Below are 25,632 nucleotides of genomic sequence, written 5' to 3' on the forward strand. Positions count from 1 at the left end.
TGGCTGCTGACGCATCATCCAGGTGGATGTTGCACATTGGTGGTGATAGAGGAGAGTCCCCATTACCTGTAAAACACTTTGAGTGGAGTGTCCAGAAAAGCCCTATATAAGTGTAAGCCATTATTATTATTATTGATAATACAAAGTAATTAAGACATTTTTAGTGTTGGTAAACAATTACAGGTACCTTTGTGTTAAAAGGGAAAAGGGTATTATATAAGTCAGTCTCTCAATTTAATTTCTTCCAAAAATAAAGTTTTTATTAAAGTTACTAACAATAACTGACATAAACAACTCATAAACACTTGAATGAGATAAGAGTATGAAACATAATACACGTTATTATTTACAAAATGTTTTTATATTCAGTTTTAAACAATTCAATGAAAATTCTCATAGTACAAATATTCCAAAATTATCTATTTTAAATCCTGCCTTAATTTTACATTTCCTAATCCATTACAGAAACTTTGAAGTCTGGAAGAAGTCTAAAAGTAACTTTCTTAAGTCTATAATTTGCCAGTTAAATTTACACCAGCTAATTTTCAGTGAAGCCTTAAAGAAGTCCTGATGGGTAATTTTAAACTCCTTAAATTACCTGCTTTTCTGTATAGCTGGATCACATTTTTAGTTTAAAAGCCAAAAGAGAAACAGTTTACTCTATGAAGGCAGAAATACAGAGCTTGTGAATAACTCCTTATGGAGAAATACTCCCCTACCAGTGTCACATGAGACAAATATGAACAGATTTCTCTGCTACTTCCCCAACCTGTCGGATATTTCCAACAACGAGGTCACTTTTGTGTGGTGCCATCAGCTGAACTCCCTTCTGTGTTCCAGTAATACCCTATGTGTCCTCTTCTGAGGAGGAGTAGCAGTCAAGACCCAGAACATGTGGCTTGTGTTCGGCAGGCAGGTGGGACGTACTGAGCTCCAATGCCTCTGAATTTTTGGGAAGACAGTTCTGGGCTGCAGAATTCTGGGCCATGGAGCAGCTTTGAAGGTTCGGAAGCCCTGTAAACAGAACCCTTGCCAGACTGTCTAAGTTCTGATCATCTAGTGTGGCACGTTGCCCAGAAACCTTCACAGCCATCTTGCTGTGGTTGAAGCAGAGAGGCTGGTCTTGGCTGGGTAGGTCTGCCACAGGGGAAGTGAGTACAAGAGTACAACTCTTCTCTTTCTCTGGAGCTTGTGTCACCTTGCTCTCCTCTTCATCATCACTGTCTGACTCATCACTCTGGGATCCTGGTTCTGACAGCACAGGAGTACATAACCTTTTAAAGCCCCCAGACTCTGAGAAAAAATAATTCTTTTTAATTTTAATTTAATGTATACACACTACTTAGTAAAAGGTAATAGCTTCCTAAAGTAACTGTGGATTAAAATGTAACAGTTTTCAGTGCTACATGTTAGAGCTGATACTTCAAAATAACCCCATGTTTGAAAGAAATGTGCTGGTACTTCATGTTTGAAATAAATATATTAATAAAATACTACATGATTTCTGATGGTGAGCTTATAGTAATCACAAAACACTTTTGTTCTTCGTACAAAACAAGTAATTTTGTCAACAAAAATGACATCTCAGAGCCATCAATCTCAGACGTATCACCTCCAAACGTTATGAAGTTTAATAAATATTGATGGTAAAACTAGAAGTCCAAAGTAGTCCAAAGTGATACCTCTTCTAAATTTATGAAAAGTTGAAATTTATAATAAATTAACATAATACAAAGGGAGGTAGTACTTCTTTTTGCAACTCTTTGCAAGTCAAGACCCACTGTCTTTTTTTAATTCACTAGAGGCTTTAATTACCACTTACGAAGATGACTGTTCATAAAACATGGGTTGATACAGTCAAATAAGTCATCTTTATGAATTATGTATTTATTTATAAATATGTTATTCTTTATTAAAATAATTATTACATTATTTATAAATCAGTAAAAGGGATTACTGGAGATGGGGGATGTCAAAACTTACAGCAGTGATAGTTTATCCATCACAAAAACAGACATGATTTTGAAATAACTTCAGAAATCATTAAGGATACATATCTGCTGGAGACTTTAAAAATGTGAAATGCAAGCAAATGTACTTCAATGCATCACACAGGAGGACAGACAGATCTACCTGCTTGGCTAGGACATGGTACCCCATCCTGTGGCCGTTTCCTTTTAGTGTAGCCTCGGGGATTCCAGGGCTGGTGTTTGCAGGACGGATCTAGGACCCGGAGCTTGTGGAGGTAACTCTTATATTCCTTCCGCAGCCCCTCTATCTGCTGCTGAAACTCTGCAATCTTCCTCTCAGGGTAGTGAGAGAGCTGGGACTGCTGCAAGACAAAGAACAGTTCTATTATAAAAGAACACATGAAATGTTACAAAGAAATTAAGGCCATTTCCCCCATCATGCCTGTTTGGCTTCTAGTACATTCCCAATCTCCCTGCTTCAACAGCACTGCAGTGCAGTTTGTTCCAAAGAATTGCCATTCTTTGTGTAAAGAGCACCTCCTGTTTCCAACTCAATTCATTTTTCTATAGCCTCCACTTGTGCCCTCAAGCCTTTGTGTCTTCTCTGTTCAAGACTTAAATCATTGTCATAACAAGACCTCACTGTATTAGTCATCTCAAATATTCAACACTGAAGTGTATCAGTAATCTGCATAACACATGGAAACCATAGGACCAAATACATAGCAAGTCAGGAAAAGAAGTAAGTTCAACAGCTGAGTCTATTATGCAATGAAAGAGTGAAATTTATCAGGACACTAGGATTAGTACCTTTTAAAAAATGCTAGTGGCTTGTGGAAGAACGAAACAGGATCTTAAAAGACCAGGTATTGGATTATTTTGAACTGCATTTCCACTTTTAGAAAAAAACAGTCTCAACAGCAGGGGGCATTGTCATAATTGCAAAGAGGGAATTGTTAATGAACACAATGATTTCTTCATACATAGACAGCAATTTAATTGTGTCAGTAATAAAAAAAGTGTTATTGCCATAACAGAAGTCTACATTAGTCCCTCTTTGACAGTCTGATTGAACAAAACACCACACCAGAATACCTGCAAATAATATTCTATTTCATTTGTGATGCTTGGAATCCATTTCTTCACGGCTGCAGGTGAATTCAAGGAAGACTGGAAGACAAAATTGGGTCAGGGGACGTCAGGAACATTTTAATAAAATAAAGTAGGAGTTTTATTTTATAGTTTATTTTGGGTTACACTCACCAGTCTGGGTCTTGATTCACCTATGTCCTTTAAGCGACCCTCTGCGGAAGACGAAAACATTAAAACGATAGCAGATTTCTGAGAGATGAGAGATTTACCTCTCATTGTGTATTTTCATTGTGTACAGCTGTAAAGCGCGTTGAGAAGCCACCTTTAAAGGCGCTATATAAAAACGTTTTTAGTTTTATTATCGACCCTTAATTCTTTCGAAACGGAAAGAGACCTAACTTCATAACGATTTAGATAACTGCTAAAACAACTGTATCAATTTATAAACCTACGAACTCGAGACTCTTGATTTAGATTTGCAACGCTTAACTAGATCAAAGGAAAATGAACAGTACAAGTATTAATATCAGGAATAAATAAATATCCATTTACTTTTTACGGTTCATTTCATAGCCTGCCGAGTTCGTTACTGATATGATTTGAAACAATTTATTTGCATACTGTTAGATAGTTCTAGGACACAGAGCTCAGCGAAGCAGTTTTCTTTCACGTACCGTCTCGCTGCCTCTGAAGCCACAGCCGGTTTAGTTTCCCTAGCTGTTTCTCCTCATTCCTGGCCATCTTGGAGTCGCCGCAGCTGTCAACAACCGGTCACGTGCCCAGTCGCCGGAAAACAGCTACCAGTCTCATGTGATCTGTGAAATAGCTCCTCTCCTTGGCATTTCTCACTGATGCCACTGCTTTAGATATTACGCCTTTACTTTATTATTTTAATAACCAATTAAAAGTTTATTTAAATATGCATATCTAAAGGACAGCCTTCAAATAAAGATCATTAAGCACAACACAATAAATCATTAGTTTTACTATTTCTGGCTATTATTATTATTGCATAAACGTTTACTACGTATTATATAAAAACATTGGTAAAAAGCCTAACGTTTAACATTTCCAATACAAGTTACTGTATGTGAAGCAAAACATTTTTTTCTAAAATGACCACCAGAGGTCGGTATGTGTGAACTATGGTATCTGAAATTTCATTTCAGTGATCTGTTGATTTCTTAATGTACAGAAATATACAGATAGCCATTTACAAACATATGTTTTATAAGGAATATACTCTATACTCTGCTGTGAAAGGTATTTGGAATTCTACATTGTTTAACTCTTTCTCTCAGTTTTTTCTTCCAAATATGGAAAGTATGTAAATACTGTAGTCATTTTGTTTTAACATGATAATCCTGACAGATTATCACCTCACCAACATCTGACAACATGTTAGTGTACAGGATATAAGTGAAAATCTGATTAATTATTCTTCCAGAATAATGAAACCCTGCTGCACTACCATTTAGACACTGATATTCACTCCAACATGGGACAAATCTTCTAAGGTGTCGGAGTCCTATGAAAATCATATGATGTCCATTTTTAGACGGTTATGTATTATTTGATAAGAAACATTTTCTTCTTCAGTAGTGTGGCAACTTGCTGGTGTTTTTCTGTGTCCCCAGTCTGCGCCACCTGCAGTGGGGTTTTCTTCACACTGTTAGTGGCCTGCAGGTTGACCTTTTCACCCTGTGTCCAGTTCACTAGTCTGTGAACAGTGCCAAGGTGCCCGGCTCGACTGGCAATGTGCAGAGGGGTGTCTTTATTGATGTCCATAGCATTGATCTTTGCACCACTGGACAGCAGGAAGTCTACCAAAGAGTCATACCCATGCTCTGCCGCAATGTGCAAGGCGGTCTTCCGCCACACATTTCTATCATCAACATTCTTGTTTTTTCCAAAGGCCAAAAGAACTTTCATGAGGCTCAGATGGCCTTTTGCTGTGGTGTAGTGCAGGGGCGTGCAGCCATCCATGTCCTTGGCTCTGATCATTGCCTTGCCTGACAGCATGGCTGAGGCAGCCTCAGAATTTCCTTTCAGCGCTGCCATGTGTAAAGGTGACTTTTTTTCCTTGTCCACGGCATTGGGATCAGCACCATTTCTGAGCAGCAGCTGCACCACAGATGCCCCACCTTGAGCTGGAGCAAGATGCAGAGGTGTCCTCGACTGTTTGTCTTTTGCGTTAATATCTGCCTTAAATTGGATCAGCTTCTCCACAACCTCCTGGTGTCCCTGCTGACTTGCAATGTGCAAGGGTGTAAGTACCTCTTTGGTGACAGCATTCACCTGGGCCCCATGTCTGATCAGTACCTCCACTACATCAGGTTTGTTGTGCAAGGCAGCCAGGTGCAAAGGAGTCTGGTCTACAGGGCCTGGCATGTTAACGTCCATTCCTTTCTCTAACAGCAATTTTAAAACTGGCAGATTCCCACTCTGAGCAGCCAGATGCAGAGCTGAGTTATGGTTTGGCAATTTCTCATCCAGACTAGCCTTTTTGGCAACCAAAATCTTGACAGCTTCCAAATTCCCCAGCTCTGCAGCGAGAAGCAAAGGTGTGTACTGCATCCCATTACGTGCATTTATGTCAGTACCTCTGTCTATCAAAGCAGCTATAACTCCTTGCAGGTTCTTCTGAACTGCTTTGAAAAGTGCTGACACCATGGTATCAGGAGATAGCCCTTTAGCATGCTGAAGAAGTAGGCTATACATGGACTGGCTGTTAAGGTTAAATGCAGCTTCAATGATACTGGAATCTAGCTTGGCTCCAGCTTCAAGAAGAACTCTAGCTGTTTTCTCAAAACCACTGTGAACAGCATGGAACAGTGCAGTCTTCTTCTGATTGTCCTTTGCATCTACTGGGGCACCTTCCTGAAGGAGGATTTGGGCTAGATGGGAGTTATCTTTGAGGGCTGCCATATGTAGAAATGTCCTCTGATTATGGCAAATCTTGATTTCCTCTTCCACTAGAATTTTGACTGAATTGAGATGCTTGTTTTGGGCTGCCAAGTGAAGTGGAGTTTTAGATTCCTTATCCATGGCATAGATATTAGCCCCTGCCTGCACAAGGGATTTTACTGCCATGCTATGACCATTTTCAGCAGCCCTGTGCAAAGCTGTCCTTCCTTTTCTGTCTCTCAAATCCATTTTGACCCCTTTACGCAGAAGGAATTCTATAATTGGGACCTGGCCATTCAAGGCAGCTATGTGCAAGAGACTCTCATTCAAAGAATTCACTGCATTGATGTCACAATCGCTTAAAAGCTTCTCCAGACAAGATACATCCCCCTTTGCAGCTGAATCGAAAAGACCCCCAGGTTTACGATGCACCACTTCCGTTTCTTCTGGTGTCTTAAGCGATGAGATAGTTGAGACAGGTTTACTGTCTTGGATCTTTACTCTCTTTCGTGGAACTGCCATATTAGTGGTCTTCTCAGGGATTTTATGCTGTGTATTTTTGGGGGGATTACTGTGGTCCCTTTCTAAAAGGTACCCTATAAGCTGCCTTCTGCCATCCCCGATACTTTCATTCACATCTCCCACGTACACTTTGATGCTGTTGTACAAGTCAGGCTCTATGAGTTTCAGACATGGATAGAAGAACAACCTGCAAGCTCTCTCACCTTGGGAGACCAGAAAGTCCAGGACTCGTGAATTCTTCTCCTCCCGAGATCTGCAGCTAAGCACAAGGAGTCTCTTCTCAGGTGGTAAGACTTCCTTGTCAATCAGAAGATTCAGCAAATGCTCAGTTTTAGATATGCCTTCAATCAAGTCCCTCTTTTTTGTCTGGAGAACTTCGATTGCATACGGATTGGTAAACAGTCTATTGGAATGCATGGCTATATAACTCACAGGAACAGTTAAAAAAAAGAAAACAGTATATCCAATCTACTGTACATTGCAGGTTACAATGGCATTTCAGACAACACTGTAAACTTTACTTAAAGAAAACACTCACTTTCTTGGCAGGCATGAAAGGACTCCTTACATTTTTCTAATCCAATATCCCCTTAGCAACCAGGTAACTATTGATACCAAAAAGACAAAAAAAAATCTACATAAACCAAGTAAAATTATTTGAAGAACTTTTACAATGAAAATAAAAAGATTAAGATATTAAATTTGTGATTATTATTTTAACAAGATCCTGTAAAGCTTTGAAAGGTAAATACAGCCACGCTACCAGGCATTCTTTAACTTTTAATTGCAGTTCACACAATCTGTCAGAGGTGACTAAGGAAGTAATTTGCAGCCAGGATACTGTTTCCATGATCACATTTTGGCCTTTGGGTGTGTTTGCAGTTCACTCAGTCCAACAATAAACAAACCCTGCACAAGCTCTCTGACTGGGACCACACAGACCTACATTGATCGGACTAGAGCACTCCCTGAGAGACCACTGAGGAAATACAATGGACAGCTTTAACAATCTTTCCACAATAGATTATCCATATATGAACATGGTAGTTTGTTTTGTTAAAACAAAAAAAATCTCTTTAAGTTAATTCTCAATCTTACATCTTTGGTTTGTCAAACATAACTGGATTTGACTGTAATTGTGTACATTAAAAGATAAAGATAAAAAAGCTAAAATTGTGTTTACACTCCTTAAAACACTTCTTAGAGATTATCAGTGAAATGTGAAAATTAATATTTAGATTTAATCTTGGAAGGCATTCAACTCGTTTGTTTCAGGGGAAAAACGCGATACTACAAGAGGCAACAGATGAAAAGAAGACTCCTAAACCTAATGAGCTCTTAAGAGTACATACATTATATAACTTTATTTTTTCTAAAGCGTTAGTGAAAAGTATGTGATTTTTAATTTTTAAAATATACTTTGACACTCTCCTACTCGAGAAAGATCACACTTCCAAAACAAAAACTGTTGTCCAGTTTAATGCAGCAACAACATAGAGCACCCTGCAAAATGTCATTGTGAAAAGTACCCATGGTTTAAAGCCATGGTTTAATATTTTCAAAACAACTTACTGAAAAAGAAAATCAAAATTATTTATTGTTTTTGTTACTGTTTTTTTACCAACTAATATTTTTATACAAGAACAAAACTAAAAATTAACTTCACTAAAGTATATAGAGTATTAATAAAATGCTTCATATCTTACATGTTACGTCACACCCCTGGAGAACTCACCATCCTCAATCAACTCCTTCACATTCCAGGGCAGTTTCCAATGAACTAATCACACCTTCTCCCATTGGCCTACTTAAACCAACCTGACACACCTCTCCTTGCTCAGTATTGGGTTTAACCTAGCCAGAGCTGCATTGTTTCTTGTTTTGCAAGATTCCTAGGTTTGTCTCTGACTTTGTCTTCTGGGTCTTGACTTGGTTATTGTGGATTTAGTGGGTTTTTTACCCTGACCCACATTTTTGGATAAACTCCTGCTGGTACTTTTGAGTTCAGAGGATTCTGCTTAGGGTACTTCTTCTGCACTGTAACATTACACTTTATAAGATTAAATATTAATTTACAATAATGTAAATGCCTGTATGGATATAGACAGGCACAAACAAAAACAAATGTTCCTTAATTCACACCAAGTTTTCACTCAGGTCCAATTATCCAGAATACAGGAACATAGTATATAATTAGTCTAATGAAGGTCCAGTGATCTTGATGTAACCTAATTCACACTCCTAAGGTTGGACTTGTTCTGTATTACAGTGAACTATAACAGGGACACTTTACTGTAAACAGGTGCCGTCCTTCGGTTGAGACATAAAACCGAGGTCCTGACTCTCTGTGGTCATTAAAAATCCCAGGGTGTTTCTCGAAAGAGTAGGGGTGTAACCCTGGCGTCCTGGCCAAATTTCCAATTGGTCCTTACCAATCATGGCCTCCTTATAATCCCCATCTATGAATTAGGCTTCATTACTCTGCTCTCCTCCCCACTGATAGCTGATGTGTGGTGAGCGTTCTGGCGCACTATGGCTGCTGTCGCATCATCCAGGTGGATGCTGCACATTGGTGGTGGTGGAGGGGAGTTCCCACTCCCTGTAAAGTGCTTTGAGTGGAGTGTCCAGAAAAGCCCTATATACAGTAAGTGTAAGCATTTATTTTTATTTTATTTTTTTCACTTTTCCAGAAAATCTCTCTTAAAGTGCCTAAGGCTGTAAATTAACTCTTATTGCCAGACTGAATTGTGTGGGCTTTACTACTGTTTAACCTACAGTAAACTGTACAGTTTTCTTCACACGTGAACAGATGTCAAAAGATTAAACATTCTTTTTCTTTACTTTTCAGCATTGAATTAACTTTCAGTGTTCCTCTACAGCCGAAGGAAGTGACTCAACACTCTAGTCGAACATCTACAGTAAACTTGTTAGATAGGATGTTCAAACACTTACTTTAAAATGATGATCCAATCTGTATACATTGACAAGGATAAGCAGTCCTTTGGGTGTATTTTTTGTAAATTATACTGCAATGTCTTGTCAGAAAGACTAAGATTATTGATATGTAGTTAGGTTTTCCACATGGGCAAGAAAGGGGTTATATGTGGTCTTATTCCCACTTGTATTCTTCCTAGCAAGATACTTTTCCTAACTGGCCTACTTATGTTTTAGAGGAGGCTTTATATGGTATTAGGCAGACAGCTCAGGAAAATCTCTGATTTTTTTATGCCAAGTGTTTCTGTATATTTCCAGCAATCAGAATCTGTCCCACATCCAAGCTCCAATCATGCTTCTGGCATGAGCCTCCCCATCTCATCCTACTGAACAAACACACATACACCAGCATGACTAGCCATCTTGAAGTAATCCAGTAATCTTCTTAATAAAACTGATAATAGGATCATTCTGGGGGAAATGTATATTGTTTCAATTATAATAATTCAAGTCATCATATATTTGTGTAGCATGTATGATAAACTAACAGGTTAATGATCACCCTCCTAATCAATCCATTAATCAATGAATTTCTTAATTATGGAACATTTAATATAATAATATTTGTATATTTATTTAAACAATTTTTACACAATATGTGATGTAGGGTACAATACTAACCATTGCTAACTGCAACTGAAGACTCTAATAATTATGGAGTAAAAGTTGTAATTCAAGTGGCCTGGCTAAATTCCACTACACCCTTGCACACTTTGACATTCCTAAATTTCTCTCAATTTAACTGGCAAAGCAATGTCACATCTGCTCTGTTGTGTAGTGGGATCACTGGCACAAACTGGCTGTCACTAGATTGGTGCTGCACTTCTGTGGTGAATGAAGTGGATTGTCCTCTATATAAGGCAACCTGGGATCCTTCCAAATGAAAAGAGTCATATAAATGTATGGAATTATAATTTTAAAATGTATACCTATCACCAACTTAAAGATTCGTAGTAAACCAACTTAAATATTTTGAATAAATACAATAAAGGCAAGGTGTTACATTATTTCAAATATTATCACTTAAATTCCAGATGTACAGTACATCCTATGAAATTCCTAATGCTGATTTGGATAGTCAGAAGGTGGAACTTACTATCTTTCACAGTGCTAATGATGTCACTGTGCAGTACACAAAAGGATTGGAAAACTCTGAAAATTAATGTAAGGATACAATAGCAGTATGCTTGTGCTTACATTTAACTATATAAAAGTATCCAATTTGAATAAAATAGTTAAAGGTCCAATTATACTGCTAGAGAGTATTTTTACAAACAGTATGCTTGTTGAATGCCTGGTCTGTTTTATCAATAGGTGAATATCCCTTTTATTCTGTTTGAGAAGGCTCAGTGAAGTATAAAGATGTACAATAAAAATAAAATTGGGGGAACAGAAGGAATTCTACCCTACAGTACTTTTAACACTAATCTACTGTAACGCATATGGCCGGCAGGTACTGTGTAAGAGCCGGCTTACCAGAGCGGTGACGTCGCCGCCCTTCCCTGTAACAGCACGACCACAGCCCCTGGGATGCGAAGAGATAGCTCTTCAGCTCACCAGGCTCGGTCCCTGTTGAGTGACGCGGGAATCCCGGGTTCGAGCCCCCGGCGATGCGGGGCTGACCTAATGCGGCAAGGGCGCCCACCTGAACCCAGTTGCGTTACACTACATATTTAATTCATATTAGTTAGACTTGTATTGCTCAACGAATACAGTTCTGTAGCCATAGTAATCCTTATTGCATGTTACAGTTCTAGAGGCTGTATTATCTATTCTGTACACTGCTGCTTGGGAATCTGACAGCTTGGTCTTGTAAACTGCTCTTCTCATTAGTTCTGAAAAGCTGAAGTGATGAGTTCCAGTTCCAGTAATACACGCCCACTATCTGTGGGGATGACGTACCTCTTCCGACCGTTCCTTTTCTCAATATGGGCAAGTAGATGCCCCCTTTCCGGTATGATGTCAATGTATCGCTCCATTAGAGAAAGTCTTAAATCTACAATTTCTTGATGCTTTGTATTCTTTTGCAGTATTTGTAAACATAATGTAACATTCTCTGTAGATTATTGCCATCCCCTAGCCCAGTATCAAACTGTCAGAAAAAAAAGTCGTGTTATTACTGTACGTCGGTAAATGGATTCATAATAAATCAATATAATCATAAATGACAAAAGCTAAGTATAGTACTGAACATTTCTGTGTAGTTCTGCTAACTTTTGTTTACACATTTATTTTATTAGAAACAGGCAAATGTACATGATACTTTGATCTTAATAGTAGATATTTAAAAAATGAGTTTCGTCCAAAACATAAAGCAACGACTCTATATTACTTGCAATGTGAAATATCGTTCAACATTTTAATCAGAGCAACGACGATACCTGTACTGTTACTATTGCTTTAATCAGAGCTAGAGTTGGCTGACCGCTTCTTACAAAAGGAAATTGTGCATTTATTTTTTTTTGTAGTTTTAGTTCAGTGCCAAAACGGATAAAGCAAATGACGGTTTAAAGAGCAATGACGCTCTCTTGTGGTGACATCCTGCTATTGAAGCCGTTGCACTTCAATGAACTGTGAAGTATTCTACATAAAATCAGGCTAAATTAAAATAATTTAGACATCTGATTTATATAAAAGGCTTACTCGAATTGAATTATAAATCCATTACTGGAATAACTCAATTTCTTGTGTGGCTGCCACCACAGTTGTTAATGATACTTCCAATCTAGTATTACTTCACATTCGCATTTTAATTTGATGAAAACTAGTTTAGTGAACTGTTTCTGCTTTGAAGGCAAAGCAGCAAAGGCAGTAAGGTCACTTCACACTGAAGTTTCGCACAGCAGCTTCACAGATCAAGGGTCTGACTGTGTGGAGTTTGCATGTTATCTTCTGTTCACTAGGGTTTCCTCAGGGTACTTTGGTTTCCTCCCACCTACCATCTGTGAATCATTCGTATGTATGCCTGTAAGCTGTTACTGAAATGGTTTGATTGTCTTGCTGGTTTGAAAACTTTATAGGTTTTGATTAATAAATGCATACAGCTTTGTCTAATTAAGAATTTAAATATCTTTATATTTTTTTATTTAAAGCACTTTATTAGCTCATATTCAATCTCTTTGATTATTGATGTGTGACAAATGAGGAAAGCCTTTGAGGCAATGCCTCCTTGTGACAGTAATATAAAGTTACTGTCACCTGACACCTGAAGAAGGCTCCACAGCTGAAATGTTGTTTTCTCTCTTCTTTTTGTCAGCATGGAATAAACCTATTACTTGTTCCTTTGCAGCCTACGCATGCTGACGCAGCTACCCACCTGAACATATGAAGTTTTAGCACATTTTAAAGTTGCATGAGTCCAGGACACCAGGCACCTGCTTTCAGGGGTCAGTAAGAATAGTATTCAGGTTCACAACTACAGCCACTGCAATCATGACTTCAGGTGAATAACCACCTCCTTGATCTTCTATTCCTAATCACCTGTATATGACCACTTCACTGTTACACAACTCCAAGACACCAGTTTTCAGGTACTTCTAAAGGGTAACCATTCAGTTCAAATAGCATTAACTGCAAAATGAGGCAAATAATTGTGCTTGAAACTTTGTCACATAAAGACCACCTGAAATCAAGCTCAATTACACATACTAAAAGATGTGATTCACTCAAGATTTGTTTTCAATACAAAAAAGGCTAGGACTTTTTGAATGCCTGTTTAAAATTGACAGGAACTTTTTTTTTTACACCAGATCCAATTAATATCAATATCTCAGTTTTCAAAAGTCTGGTCAGCTAGGCACTTAACTGTTGCTTTTGTGGTATAAAGAATCCTAGTGTATAAAAGAACACGCATTTCCTCTTGAGCTTTCAAACTTGAAAGAGGCAGTGCAGTACCTACCACTTCTGAAAACAGGAGGGAGGGAATTTTGCGTAGGATGTGGAGAGTACAGAAGAATGCCTGCAGTTATCGACGGATCAGTTTCAGAACATTTTAACTTGCTCGTTATATGAAAAAAGTGGGGGAAAAACGTTTAGGGAAGAAAACCATTTTCCTTATACAACTACAAACCCACCACCCAAAACTTAGAAAAGAGATACATTACAGACATTCATTTTATATACTTTATTTACACGGTCCTTAAATATAATCGATTAGTTTCTGAAATCTTCAGAAAACCAACATAAAAAATTATATATTTATTACAAATGGTAAACATAAGTCCTCAAAATTTAATCTTATTTACAAATAACAATGGGTTAAACCCCATTAAGCAACATAAAACAAATTTACAAAGGCTTGAAGCTTTTTGTATTGAAAGTACGTGAGTTGCCATAAAAGTAACGAAAAAAAAACCTTGCGTACATAACCCAAACTTCAGGCAACTTTTTTCAAAAGTATTCAGCCTTCTTTCATCACAGTACACGCCTTTCCATGGCGTTACATACAGGCAACCTACTGTTTCTATTGCAGTGTATTTTGTTTTACTTAAATCTTTTAATACTGAATGATCTTCGAAGGTAAGGTCCATGCAAAACTTGGTCAACGTGGTCTCTCTCTTTTCGTTCTTTCAGGGAAAAAAGCATGAAACAGAACATTTACAAAGCTGTGCTGTTTGTGGCCTTGTCTTTTGCTACCGACAAACTCAGCTTCTGAAGTTTCGGACTTCAGTCAAGTCGGAACTCCTGTGCGCGCGGGGCTCAGGCAGTCAGGCAGCCTCCTTCCTCTCAGTCTCTCGTCTTTCTCTCAGTCCGTTTCTTTCTCTCACTGCTGCATACTAACTGACCGCTGCTATAGCTCGTATAGCCTTTTAAGTTTCGTCCTTGATTTCTCTGCAATTAGTCTTTAACTCGCTCGCGCGTTCTCCTTCAGAAGGTTTGCAGCTGCTGTGTCAACATGAGCTGGCACCCGCTGTTGACATGATTCATGACCTTCTGTTTCAGCTGGGCCACTTGCTCCCGGAGCATGTTCGCGGTGGAGGCCAGTTCAGAGTTCTGAGATTTGAGCGTCTTCACTTTTTCCTCCAGCCTGGAAATCCTCTCTAGCTTCCTCTTCCGGCACTTAGAAGCAGCGATCCTGTTCCTCATGCGCTTTCTCTCGGCCTTGATCCTCTCCTGGCTCTCCATGTCTATGGGGGAGAGGGGAGGGGTCTCGCCGGGCATCTCGGGTACAGTCTGCGGCTCCTCTTTCAAAGCTTGGAGCCGCGGGTGCTGAACTGGCAACTGCGAGTTCATGGGGTGCTGGTGCGGCGGAGGTGGGTAGCTCATGTTTGTGTTGGCATTGCTGTAGCTGGGCGCCGCTGCGGTGCTCATGGTGGGATTGAACGTGCTGAGGTCGGCGTACACGGGCGGATCGGAACGCATGCTGGAATTGAAAACTGTATTACCAGCCATAGAGGAAACAGGTGCCATCGCGTTGTTAATGTTGCTCTGCGGTGCCGAGGTGACACTGGGCACACCGGGCATGTTCTGGTGGTGCAACTCAGCCAGTGCCCTGACGAAACCTTCGGCGAACCCTTCTTGCTCGTCCGTGACATTTTTCGGGCACAGGAACTGTGTCGGAGTCGGGGTTGTGGTGATGAGACCGTTGCTGGACTGAATGATAAGCCGCTCCAACTCCGGGGAGGCTAATTTGAGCAGTCCGACATCCGGAGACGTCAGGATGTCATTGGCTTTTGCCCGCAGGTGAGGTTTGAGAGAGACCGTTGGATCTGAGAGATTCAGGGTCATGTTTTGTTTCAGGGCTTTAGGGTTATATCCGTAGCCGGTTGTTTCGTGCTGAGAGAAGGTAGCATTCAGCGAGTCATCGTAGAAAGTAGGTTCCATCTTGGTAGACATAGAAGTTTGACCAAACCTCAGTTCAAATATTTTTCACACAGGAGACAAAAAAGTTTCCCTTGTTTTACCTGTAGTTATTGAAAGTCCACCTCGGTCAAAGTTCGACTTGTCAGTCCTCCTCGACTTTTCAGCAATGAAAAAAAGTCTGTTCTTTATAGAAGAAAGCCCTTTTTTCTTCAGTTTCAAAGTTGTTGTAGAAGTACTTGTCCAGTGTAGCCCGTCTTTAACGTCTGTTGCTACTCGGGGGTTTGTCAGCTTCTTCGAACTTGGATGTTTAAGTTGAACTCCCCAAAGCCCAGTCAAATGGGGAAAAAAGTTTTCTTCCTTATTAGCGACACTTCTCTGAGTCAGCTTGCTCAATGACACGCACAGTCTCGGGGTGTAACTGAAGCAGTGTCTGTTAAAAGTGCCTTTTGTGGTACTCTTCAGTTGTCTTCTGAAGAAACGTGTTAAGTGCTGAAGTTGCTAGGGGGCTTATACACCTCTTTAGACTTGGGTGTTGAACTCTGCTAAAGTCTGTATACTCTGAGCTGTTCCAGCGTGGAGGCAAACCTTATCTGCTGGTACTGCCTCACTAAAAATAGCAATGATGTAATGCGTGAAGTTTCTTATTGGCTGCAGGCAATACACTGGGCGTGCCCTTATTTTCAGATAAGGTGCGTTGCCTAGACGACCACCCAGAAGATTCTACTTCTCGCGGTGGCTGATGGGATGAGGTAATTCGAAGTACTGTGCATTATGGGATTACGTATTGTTTTTGAATATCTGGTTACCCGCTTAGTTACACAGACAGCGGTTAGATATATTTAATTGTTAAAGGAATATCATTTTCGTTTTGTTTTTTAAATGTATTAATTTTTTAGTTTTTACGATAATTATTGGTGTATGATTAAAACACAATTTTTATGTTAAAGCTGGTAAAACGTACTTGAAAGTTTAAATCTTGGGACATATATGCATTTTACCTGTATCTCTGTTTAATGACACTTTATTATTGGGAATAGACCTAATAAGGGCTGAAGATGGTGCAAGGTACGACACACTACCAAGAGTAGACGGATTAAAACTATTAAATACTAAAATACGATTATTTTACAAATTCAGTACAGCTGTTGATGCAGCAATGGAATCACATGTGAAAATAATACACTTTTGAGAAACCATTTGTCAAACTTTGTTTTGGCTTGTAAAAACAATGTTAATTTAAATAAAACATGTTAAAGTAAGAACACACTACATCATAATATGAATGATTAATTTTAAACCTTGATAAATAATTGATCTCACCAGTGGAATTATAAATGTTTTGCGAGTCTGTTTGTATTACATGCAGGGACATGTCTCGGTTAGGTTTAGCGCGCTGGTCACAACGGGGTCAATCGATGGATTAGGTCGTCTGTTGTGATATTGACATGATACACGTCCAGTTGTCCGAGCGTCGCCCGCCAATCGAATTAAAGCAGGAGGCGGGTTTAAGGTAAAGTTACAGCAGGGGTCTCTCAAACGTCTGTGGGACTTAGCATAAGGGGTGCTCTCTAAACTACAAAATTCATCCAAACACGGGAAGACAACTTTTTTATTAAAATATTTTCAGTTTTTACTAGGTACAGGTAGTGACTCACATGTTTTTCTATACCATGAAAACACAAAGGTGTAGACTTTACTTCGCTGTACATTTTTCCTACTTTGTGGATAGTAACAATGTTGGGTATACCGTTATGTAAGGTGTTTTCAAGCCTTGGACTCCAGTACTAATACTTCCTGCTTTTTTAGCTTTAGTAGGATTGTTAAAATGCAACTGTTTTAGCGAATATCAGTTTAATGATTAATTGTTTAGGTTAGGACGGGCAGCATCTTGTTCTCTTATCCTAATTTGTCTTGTTTTAAAGACACCAATTAGAGAAATGTCGTTTCAAATTTAACAATATTATAAAGCTTCAAAATGTTGTTTGTGCTAACGCATGTGTGTTACCCTTTGAAGAAAGCAGTTGCTTACTATTCCATATTGTGCTGAATCGTCTGTGATACAAAGAGTACAAAACGCGTATTCTGTTCTATTCTGTTCTTATTCTGTTGAAAACGATTATCCCAGTACTGTACCTCTGTCTAGTTCATTCTTGTGCCATTTATCAAATACTTCTGTCGTCTTGTATTTCTTCTTTAAAGATGTTTGCGTTCAGAGTTTAAATACCTTTAAAGGTTGATATAACTGACACGTTGCTTAAGGTACTTTGTCCAAGTTTTGAATGTCCTGGGACACTTATCGAAAAAAGCACATAGCAAATGAATGTTCATTTGTGTACTCAAGTATGGAGTAATTTTTGAAAGAAAAGTTTACATTGTCGTATATTTATATGTATAGTATGCGTTTGTTATATTTCGTCGTTGTTATACTGCGTCTAATTGTCATAAACGGTTGTAGTATTTACATTTATTTTAACTAATCGCTGATGCACACTACGTAACACCCGATATAAATAAATCGTAAGTGAAAAATTAAGATTATATATACAGAAATAACCTGATACTTTCATTTAATGAAATAACCATCAGAAGTAGTGCTTTTTCTGTTTAGGTGTGATGAAAAGACTTAATAAATACGAAAGGTGAAGCTCTCACAGCACACATACAGTAAATGGCATATACACTATGTTATGTATGCCTATTCCATCGCGAGTTTATCCGACTGAAGTTTTTATATATTTACTTTATAAATCATTCATAGACATCTGCGGATATGTGGAGATTTTGTACAAACACTGTTGTTCAGCCTCTTAGATGTAAGTCTCCGCCCCACCACACACAGCCGGGAGGTTTATCAGAGGAAATAGAATAATTATCTGCTTTAATATGGTTTTGTATCTCGGTAAAGACTCTCCGGATTCAAATGAAAGTGTTTTGATCTAGAGAAAGGTTACAGAGAGGCATACGGTTTGAATAAAATAGGTTCATATCAATAATTTTAAAAATCTGTTTTTAAATAATCGGAGGTAATCAGAAGTGGATATATATATATAAAAAAAACCGAAAAGTAATTTCCTCATGCCCAAACAATACATACAGTAGTTGCTTAACGATAGGGATCTCGTAGAAGTACTTGTTCGGCTACTCTTGCCTTTGCGTTTTTATTTTTACTGTGTTTTTTGAGCATGTCCCTAATAAGTTTCACATTGTTGCAACAGCCCGAGCTCGGTCTCTGTACATCACGTAAACATGACACTGCACTTGGTCGATACGCTTGAGTATATCTGGAAATGGTAATGAAAGGATACCGCGTTTTAAAATTCACTTGTCCCCCCCTCCCCGGTTTTTTGTTGCTGTAACACAGCGATCGCAAAGTTCGTCAAGAAGAGAGCAGCGTTTTACCCGAACTGTGGAAAATAGATTTCTAGATTAATATGTATATACATTTAGAGAAATCTCAGACACCTTTAACTGTAGAAAACGTTTTAATATAGACGCCAAAGAACACAAAAGAAATGCAAATTACGAAAATAAAATACATATAATGGGTTAAAAAAATGATCGCAGGTTTTCAGAGTGTAAAGGGACTGCTTGTGCTAGTGGTTGAATACAAGGGCGCGTTCGTGAATTATTTTTTTTAAAGAACAATTCAGAAACTCAGCACTGCGCATATTAAATTCCAGAGTCTGGGTCCTTCCATTATCCGTAATCGATTTGTCCTTTCAAGGTAGGCTACCCCTACTCAGTCGTTCGCAGGAAATGCACATACACATTCTCTTGAACACGCACACGGTGTAATGTCAGAGATGACAGTTAACTAGGACAGCGTGGTTTTGGACCAGAGAAAACCCACAGACTCGGGGGTCAAGCAGCACAGAAGCTGAGCTGCGCTAACCCCCCACGCCACTGTGCCATCCGGCTGCGTTTATTTAGTGGTCTAAATTACTACTCCGGGTTTTAACTGTCTCTAATCGTTTACAAGGTTGTATTCTGGCTCACGGACACGCAAGAAATAAATGAGACATGGCGATACAATAATATAGGAGAAAGCGTTTCTTTGTTTCTGTCTTTTTAACAGATTTGCTTCTAAAAGAGTTTTTTGCTCATGACATTTGAACTTCACAATGATGAACAATTTAAAATGTATTTTCCTCTTATTTGAAAGCTCATTTTACTGCTGGGACCTCTCCCAAAATCATATGAGCTCCACTAGTAAACCTTTCAGTGGATAATAAATAACAGCCTGGCCATCCAGTATTTATCAAACTAAGAGCCTGACTGAGAGAGCTATTACATGAATAAAATATTAGCAATCTTGCACTCTTTGAGCTTACTACAATGCATAACAAGTAGCATTAACTAAGGTGGCTTTCCATGATTGATGGAAAGTATTAGTACTTGTCTATAATTGGATCCATTCTTAATGTCTTTGTTGATGTCTCCCATGTCTTGTTACATTGCTGCTGAGATCTCCATGTTTGTGATATGTTCTGTAGCTTCCATTTATACAAGTGAATAGAAATATCTAACATTTCTACTGCAAGTAATATTGAACTACAGAGGAAAACTGAAGCATAGAAGGCTTTCTTATAGTTAGAACAACACCACAAACATCCTGGAGTTTTATGGTAAAAATCTTGCAAAGATTTGATGGTTAATGTAACAAGGAAAACAGGAGTGTACAATGTGGAAAAGGTTACTTCAGCAGCAGTATAGATATTATGTTATTCTGATATTCTGTGCAAAAGTAAAATTAATACCTAATACCTTAACATGGTTCTATAAATGCCTAATTTAATTGATTACATTTTACTCATTACTCATAAACTTTTCTGATAAACTGTTTTGCCTTTGCATACGCATAAATTCTGCATTATGTGAAATCTGTCAGTCTGGTCAACACACAGAGTTTCACTTTCTCAACATTGATGTGTTGAAAAGCTTTATTGTGTGACAAACCCTACAATCTTTCATTTTCTAAGTAATATGTCCTTGCTTGTGAAGTAATAACATGTACTGCTGTTTTGTACTCAGTTTGTTTCCAGTTGTGTAATGCTTAAACAGAGCTTAGACAAGACCTGTTATTTTTGAACACAGGAGAAGTGGCTACACACAAGCCACCTTTCTTGCAAAGAACGAGCAGTTTAAACTTTCAAGATAAGATAATGAAAGAACCACACATTCCACAAGGCTTTCTTTGTTTGTTCTTCATTTAGTTCTGAAATGTTGCTCTTTTGCAGACAAATATTTACTGTTTACAGAATATGAGCAACAAACACCCAATAAGTTTTCCTTTTAATATAATAAAGTGCTCTTCTCAAAACATGGCATTGTGTCATCTGACTTTATTAATTTGATATACTTTTGTTTTTCACCTTTGGTTGATTTTTATATCTCTTAAATTGATTCTAGGAACAGAACTATGGTGCATTAAATCTTTTTCATTATCTGCATTTTTGTGTTTATGAGTAAAAAGTGGGTGGCACAGTTTGTTAGCATTGCTGCCCTGGAGCTGTGGGTTCAATTCTAGACCTGAGGTGCTGTGTGGAGTTTGTATGTTCTCCTTGTGTCCGTGTGGGTTTCCTCTGGGTGTTCCAATTTCCTCCTACAGTGCAACTAATAGTACTAATTGCTTAATTGCCTTCTGAGAAAATTAGCCCTGGAGAGAGTGTGCATGTATGTGTGTGTATCCTGCAATGGACTGGCATCCCATCCAATGTGTGCCCTGCACTCTTTGCTTGGCAAGATAGGTTCCAGTCCTCCATGACCCTGAATTGAATGAAACTTTAGAAAATGGAGGGATGGATGACTAAAAAGCAATATGGCTTTCCAATCCCAAGGAGTGATCCTTAACACTGTCAATGAACCGAACAAGGACTTTTACATTTAAAATACATTTCTTTTCAGAAAAAAATTCTCTTGTGATCTCCTGTTTTGTGAGTTATATGTAGTTATTGTAATGTTCCATTTTCAAAATGTAATAAAAAATATTAAAAATACAAGTTTTCAATTGTCTCTTATTTTTATTATCAACCAAAATACTGATGAACAATTTTATGGCATTGACATATCATTATTCAGATATAAAGGGGAAAGTCACTTACGATAAGAACTGTAGTGTTCTGCTATAATATATTAAAGATCAAACTGAAATAGAATATATAACTATATTGGTTTACATGAGGCAGATTTACTAATTGGAGAGCAATTGTGGTATTATAAATTACACAGTTCCAAGCAGGTAGGCATCTAAATGAAATATAATGGTTTGAAATTATAGTTATAGGTTTTTGGGTAGTACAGTTTTTTAACTATACAGAAAAGAAAGAATAATAGTGGAATCTCCAAAAAGTGTTTCAATACCTTCAAGTCCTTCAAAGGAAATTCTTTTTTAAAAGCTCATGGTTCCATTGTCATTGTTGGAATTTAGGTAACACATGTTTTTCATTCTTTATTTAGATGACAGTTTAAGTTTGGGCAGCTACTTTGGCTGCATTTAATTATAGATATGCTTTTAATTATACATGTTTTTGTAGTTGCTGGTTCATAGACTCCTTTCTCTAAGGATAAGAATAGCCAGCAATAGACATTTCATTCTATATAATGATACATACACACTGCAGGGCACAGTATTGTCTGTTGTTGTGGATTCCTGTAAAGATCAAGTTCAAAATACCTTAACCTGTCCTGTCTTATATAGAGATTTAAAGAGGGAGTCGTTCAGCATGCGGTTTATACATATAAGCTTTCAAATTGTGTTTTTATGCTATTAATAAAATAAGCTGCTTTACATAAATGAGTTGTTACAGAAGTTATTTGAAGTGATCAGACAGTTATATAACCTGACCTTATCAAATATCAATAAACAAATAAAGAATGAAGAAGTTTAAAGTTAAAAGGCTGGAGATAATGGGTGGAGTCAAACTGGAGTAGCACACAAAAGATGGCAGGAAACATTTTAATTATGATTACTGCATAATGATATTTTTACACAAAGAGTTGTGGGTGTCTGGGGAAAAAACATGTTGTTGAAAGTGACTCTAAAGCCTTCTTTAAAAATTAATGGATGATATAACTAGATAAAATCTAGATGGGCCAAATTGTCTTCTCTCATTTTTAGTTCCTGGTATCGTCCTCCAAAACTCCTATTTTACTATGTTCTTGTAGTTGTAGAAAGCACCCAAATTCTACAATACTCTTCAGTGCTTAATGCTGTTCTTGCACTTTTCAAGAAGACTAAAATTTGAAATTTAAATGAATATCTCTAAAGAAAGAAAAATGTTAATGCTATGGAGTAAATGTACAGAAAATCTCAAATACTGAATTCCAGCTTTTGCAATAGCACATTAGATCACAGAATTCTTTTTTTTTCCTACCTTGATTTCCCCAAAAGTATTAAAGTCAAGTATGTTAAATAGACAACCATATTATCACTGTTGAATCCAAACACATACAAACATTGAACAGTATGTCTTCTTTTCCAGCAGTGATTCATGTACTCCCCTTCTTAGAGATTTCAGGGAGAATGGTTGTAGTTTCTTTCTGATAGAGATAAACAAAACACAAAAGCAATTCCTTTATTTTCTCTGAGAGTATTGGCAATCCAACATGTTTCAATATATACTTCAGTTTAATGACAAATAATTCAGGGTCCTTAGGTTAGTTTCTCTCACTATATATGTACCGTATATCAGGTAAAAGGCTAAAGCTGTACATGAAAGTGGTGTCTGGATTTGTATTTTTAAACCACTTGGTAAGAACAGAATCAAATCAATTGTATTTCATGTATCCATAATAGTTATGTGTCCTGTCACTGTGGTTCTTCACAACATAACTGCATAAAATAAAAACTCCTAAGACAACTGAAGTTTTTTAAGGTGTTAATAAATCAGAAACAAACTAATAACATTAAGTGGATAAAGTGAACAGGAGGATCTTCTTGAAATGTATTTTATTCCTTATTTTTCTTTGCATAACCGTTCAATGCATTATTTCTTTGTAATTATTTGTAAAAAACAGACATTAATCATACAGAATGTTGTCAGCTGTATTCTTTTGTAATGCTTTTCTATATTTGTGAAGCCACATTGGGCTGGGTCCGTTGAGGGTGGTGCCTTTCCCCTGATATACCGCACCTTTAACTCACTTATGACCATAACTGGGAGGCTGACAAGAGCTTCAGGGTCACAACCTGATTACAGCAAGTGCTCAAATCCCCTCATGGAAACCAGCCCATGGTAGATTTACAATATGTTAATTATACAAAATACTGAAAACAGAAAGTGACATTTTGGGAATATAGCTTTAGCACACTTCTAGAGTCAGCACCTACACCGATGTAATTCTTGACCGTTGTAATTCTAGCTTTTTCTATTACATTCATTGTATGTAAAACTCTTTCCAATACCAGGTACAAAAGTGGCAGGTGCTGAAGGTGACTGTGCCCTGTACCGTTGATTTACCTGAATTCAGGAATTAGTATAAGAGGAACTCTGAATTATCCTTAGTATCAGAATGGAAAGTGAAACATCATACTTCTATAACTACTGTACCACTGGAAAACCCAATCAATTTTCCGTGCTCAAGACTGAGAAATGTGTTTCAACCCAGCGGACTGGTGCCTTTGACAGCAATGGTGTTTCAAGTTGTTTCGGTAAAGCAATCATGCCAAAGTACAGATAGAAAAGTGAGATTGCATATATATTTTTCTGGTTATATAAAGGTGACATATTAGTGAGATCACATATGTGAGAATGCATATATATTCTATTTAACATGTTCAAGCTTTTGTGTCAGAATAGTGGGGTTTCATAAGATAAAGACTGATTCACAGCAGCTGGGAATATCACCCTGGTGGTCTGGCTGTGGTAGGTCTAGCAAAAATGCTTTCTATTTATGTGTATGATAAACTGAAACTATAAAAAGATGACTGCAAAATATTTATAAAAATAACTTTTATTCTATACCATAATTTCATGCTGTATTGTTAATTTCATGCTGTACTGGTGGCTTTAATTTTCCATACTAACCTATATGCATATATTGTTTTTTATAGGGACGCAGTTTGTTATGGCCATTTGTCTTCAAAGGATGGACCTCATAAGAGCTCTAGGAGAAAGAAGGATTGGGATTGATGGAAGGTTTCATCAGTTGAAATGTAGGGGAAACGGTTTCCAGGAGTCAGTCAGTGTCCTTCCTGTTGTTGCTGGGCAGTGGAAAACTGTGGAACTGAAGAGATTTTAAAAAGTCTTCTCTACATCTCCAGAGCTGGAGATGATGTGTTAGATCAGGTTGGAGCCTGAAAGTGGCTTTTCCTTATGCCTTATAGTGTACAGGGTTAGTCAAAATGCTGTCGACAAAGTTTATTACAAATTAATTACATGGGTTACCATGACAAAAAAGGTTTCAAAGAAAAGCATAAATATCAAAGTTTCTAACAGTTACCTTACAGTCCTGCACCATACATGGAGGAGAAAACAAAACTTTAGTAAAATAATTGGTATTTATGCTTGTCGACAACATTTGGACTAACCCTGTATATTTATAGGCTTATGTTGTTATTCTGCTCATTTGGATGCATGTTAGAACACTCCATATTGTGATTTATGAATAATAAATGGAAGTCCGGGAGGAGTGACGATAACAAAACCAGTTTTGTTTTGTTTCTTTTAAATCATCATCATTTCCAACATCATTTCTCAAAGCTATGTATATCACATTATAATCCCTCTCTTTCACATCTCGTCTCTTGCATGATTCCTACTCCTTTGCAGGTTTCCTTTGGTTCACTCTTTACTGTGGAAGGAGGTCCCAGCATCCTTATCCTGTGGCCAATAAACATCCTCAGAGGCATCTAAAATCTTCAGTGTCATTTTTCCTCATGGAGTACACGATAAGAGAGATTTTGACAAAACGTCTCTGCCTATCATTTGCTAAGTACGAAAACAACAACACATCAAAAGGATGTTTATACTATTTTTGATTGCCAGGGTGTACGCCGCCCTGGACTCTTTGCTTGTAGAGAGTTCCAGTTCTCCATGACCCTGAATTGGATGAAACTTTAGAAAATAGAGGGATGGATGAGTAAAAAGCATCACGGCTTTCCAATCCCTAGCAGTGATCTTTAACACTGACAATGAACCGAAAATGGACTTTTACATTTAAAAATATATTTTATTTTTAGAAAAAAAATCCTCTTGTGATCTCCCATTTTGTGAGGTATATGGAGTTAATTTAATGTCCTATTTTTCCATTGTTTCTTATATTTTTAAAATCAACTAAGTAAGTATAATTATTTTTACAACGTTTTTATGTAAAATTTGCCTTTTCTTCTTTTCATTCATATTTA

At 37.7% G+C, this 25,632-nt stretch overlaps 3 protein-coding genes and 1 long non-coding RNA gene across 5 annotated transcripts; 1 reads left to right on the plus strand and 3 right to left on the minus strand.

The window, feature by feature from the left end:
• Positions 1-247: 247 nt before the first annotated feature.
• On the minus strand, positions 248-3,898 carry LOC102697106 (uncharacterized). 2 transcript variants are annotated; one of them, XM_006635017.3, is made up of 5 exons: positions 3,737-3,898; positions 3,234-3,274; positions 3,066-3,140; positions 2,134-2,332; positions 248-1,251 (listed from the first exon to the last, which is right to left on the minus strand). In XM_006635017.3, exons 1-5 carry the CDS (start codon positions 3,801-3,803, stop codon positions 848-850), a joined length of 786 nt encoding a protein of 261 aa, XP_006635080.1. In that variant the 5' UTR covers positions 3,804-3,898; the 3' UTR covers positions 248-847. The 2 variants fall into 2 exon arrangements, with proteins under 2 accessions (XP_006635080.1, XP_015211238.1); XM_015355752.2 differs by having other exon boundaries at positions 248-1,293.
• A 196-nt stretch (positions 3,899-4,094) lies between these two features.
• Positions 4,095-7,192, minus strand: caiap (CARD- and ANK-containing Inflammasome Adaptor Protein). Its single transcript, XM_006635018.3, has one exon. The coding sequence runs from the start codon at positions 6,906-6,908 to the stop codon at positions 4,632-4,634; it is 2,277 nt and encodes a 758-aa protein (XP_006635081.2). The 5' UTR covers positions 6,909-7,192; the 3' UTR covers positions 4,095-4,631.
• A 6,401-nt stretch (positions 7,193-13,593) lies between these two features.
• On the minus strand, positions 13,594-15,872 carry jun (Jun proto-oncogene, AP-1 transcription factor subunit). Its single transcript, XM_006635001.3, has one exon. It carries the CDS (start codon positions 15,318-15,320, stop codon positions 14,352-14,354), a length of 969 nt encoding a protein of 322 aa, XP_006635064.2. The 5' UTR covers positions 15,321-15,872; the 3' UTR covers positions 13,594-14,351.
• Positions 15,873-16,815: 943 nt separating this feature from the next.
• LOC138241190 (uncharacterized) lies at positions 16,816-24,932 on the plus strand. The gene is made up of 2 exons (XR_011190392.1): positions 16,816-19,011; positions 24,340-24,932. It is a non-coding gene; the product is annotated as an uncharacterized lncRNA (long non-coding RNA).
• Positions 24,933-25,632: the final 700 nt, after the last annotated feature.

Source organism: Lepisosteus oculatus, chromosome 9 (assembly GCF_040954835.1).
Source record: "Lepisosteus oculatus isolate fLepOcu1 chromosome 9, fLepOcu1.hap2, whole genome shotgun sequence".
NCBI lineage: Eukaryota > Metazoa > Chordata > Actinopteri > Semionotiformes > Lepisosteidae > Lepisosteus > Lepisosteus oculatus.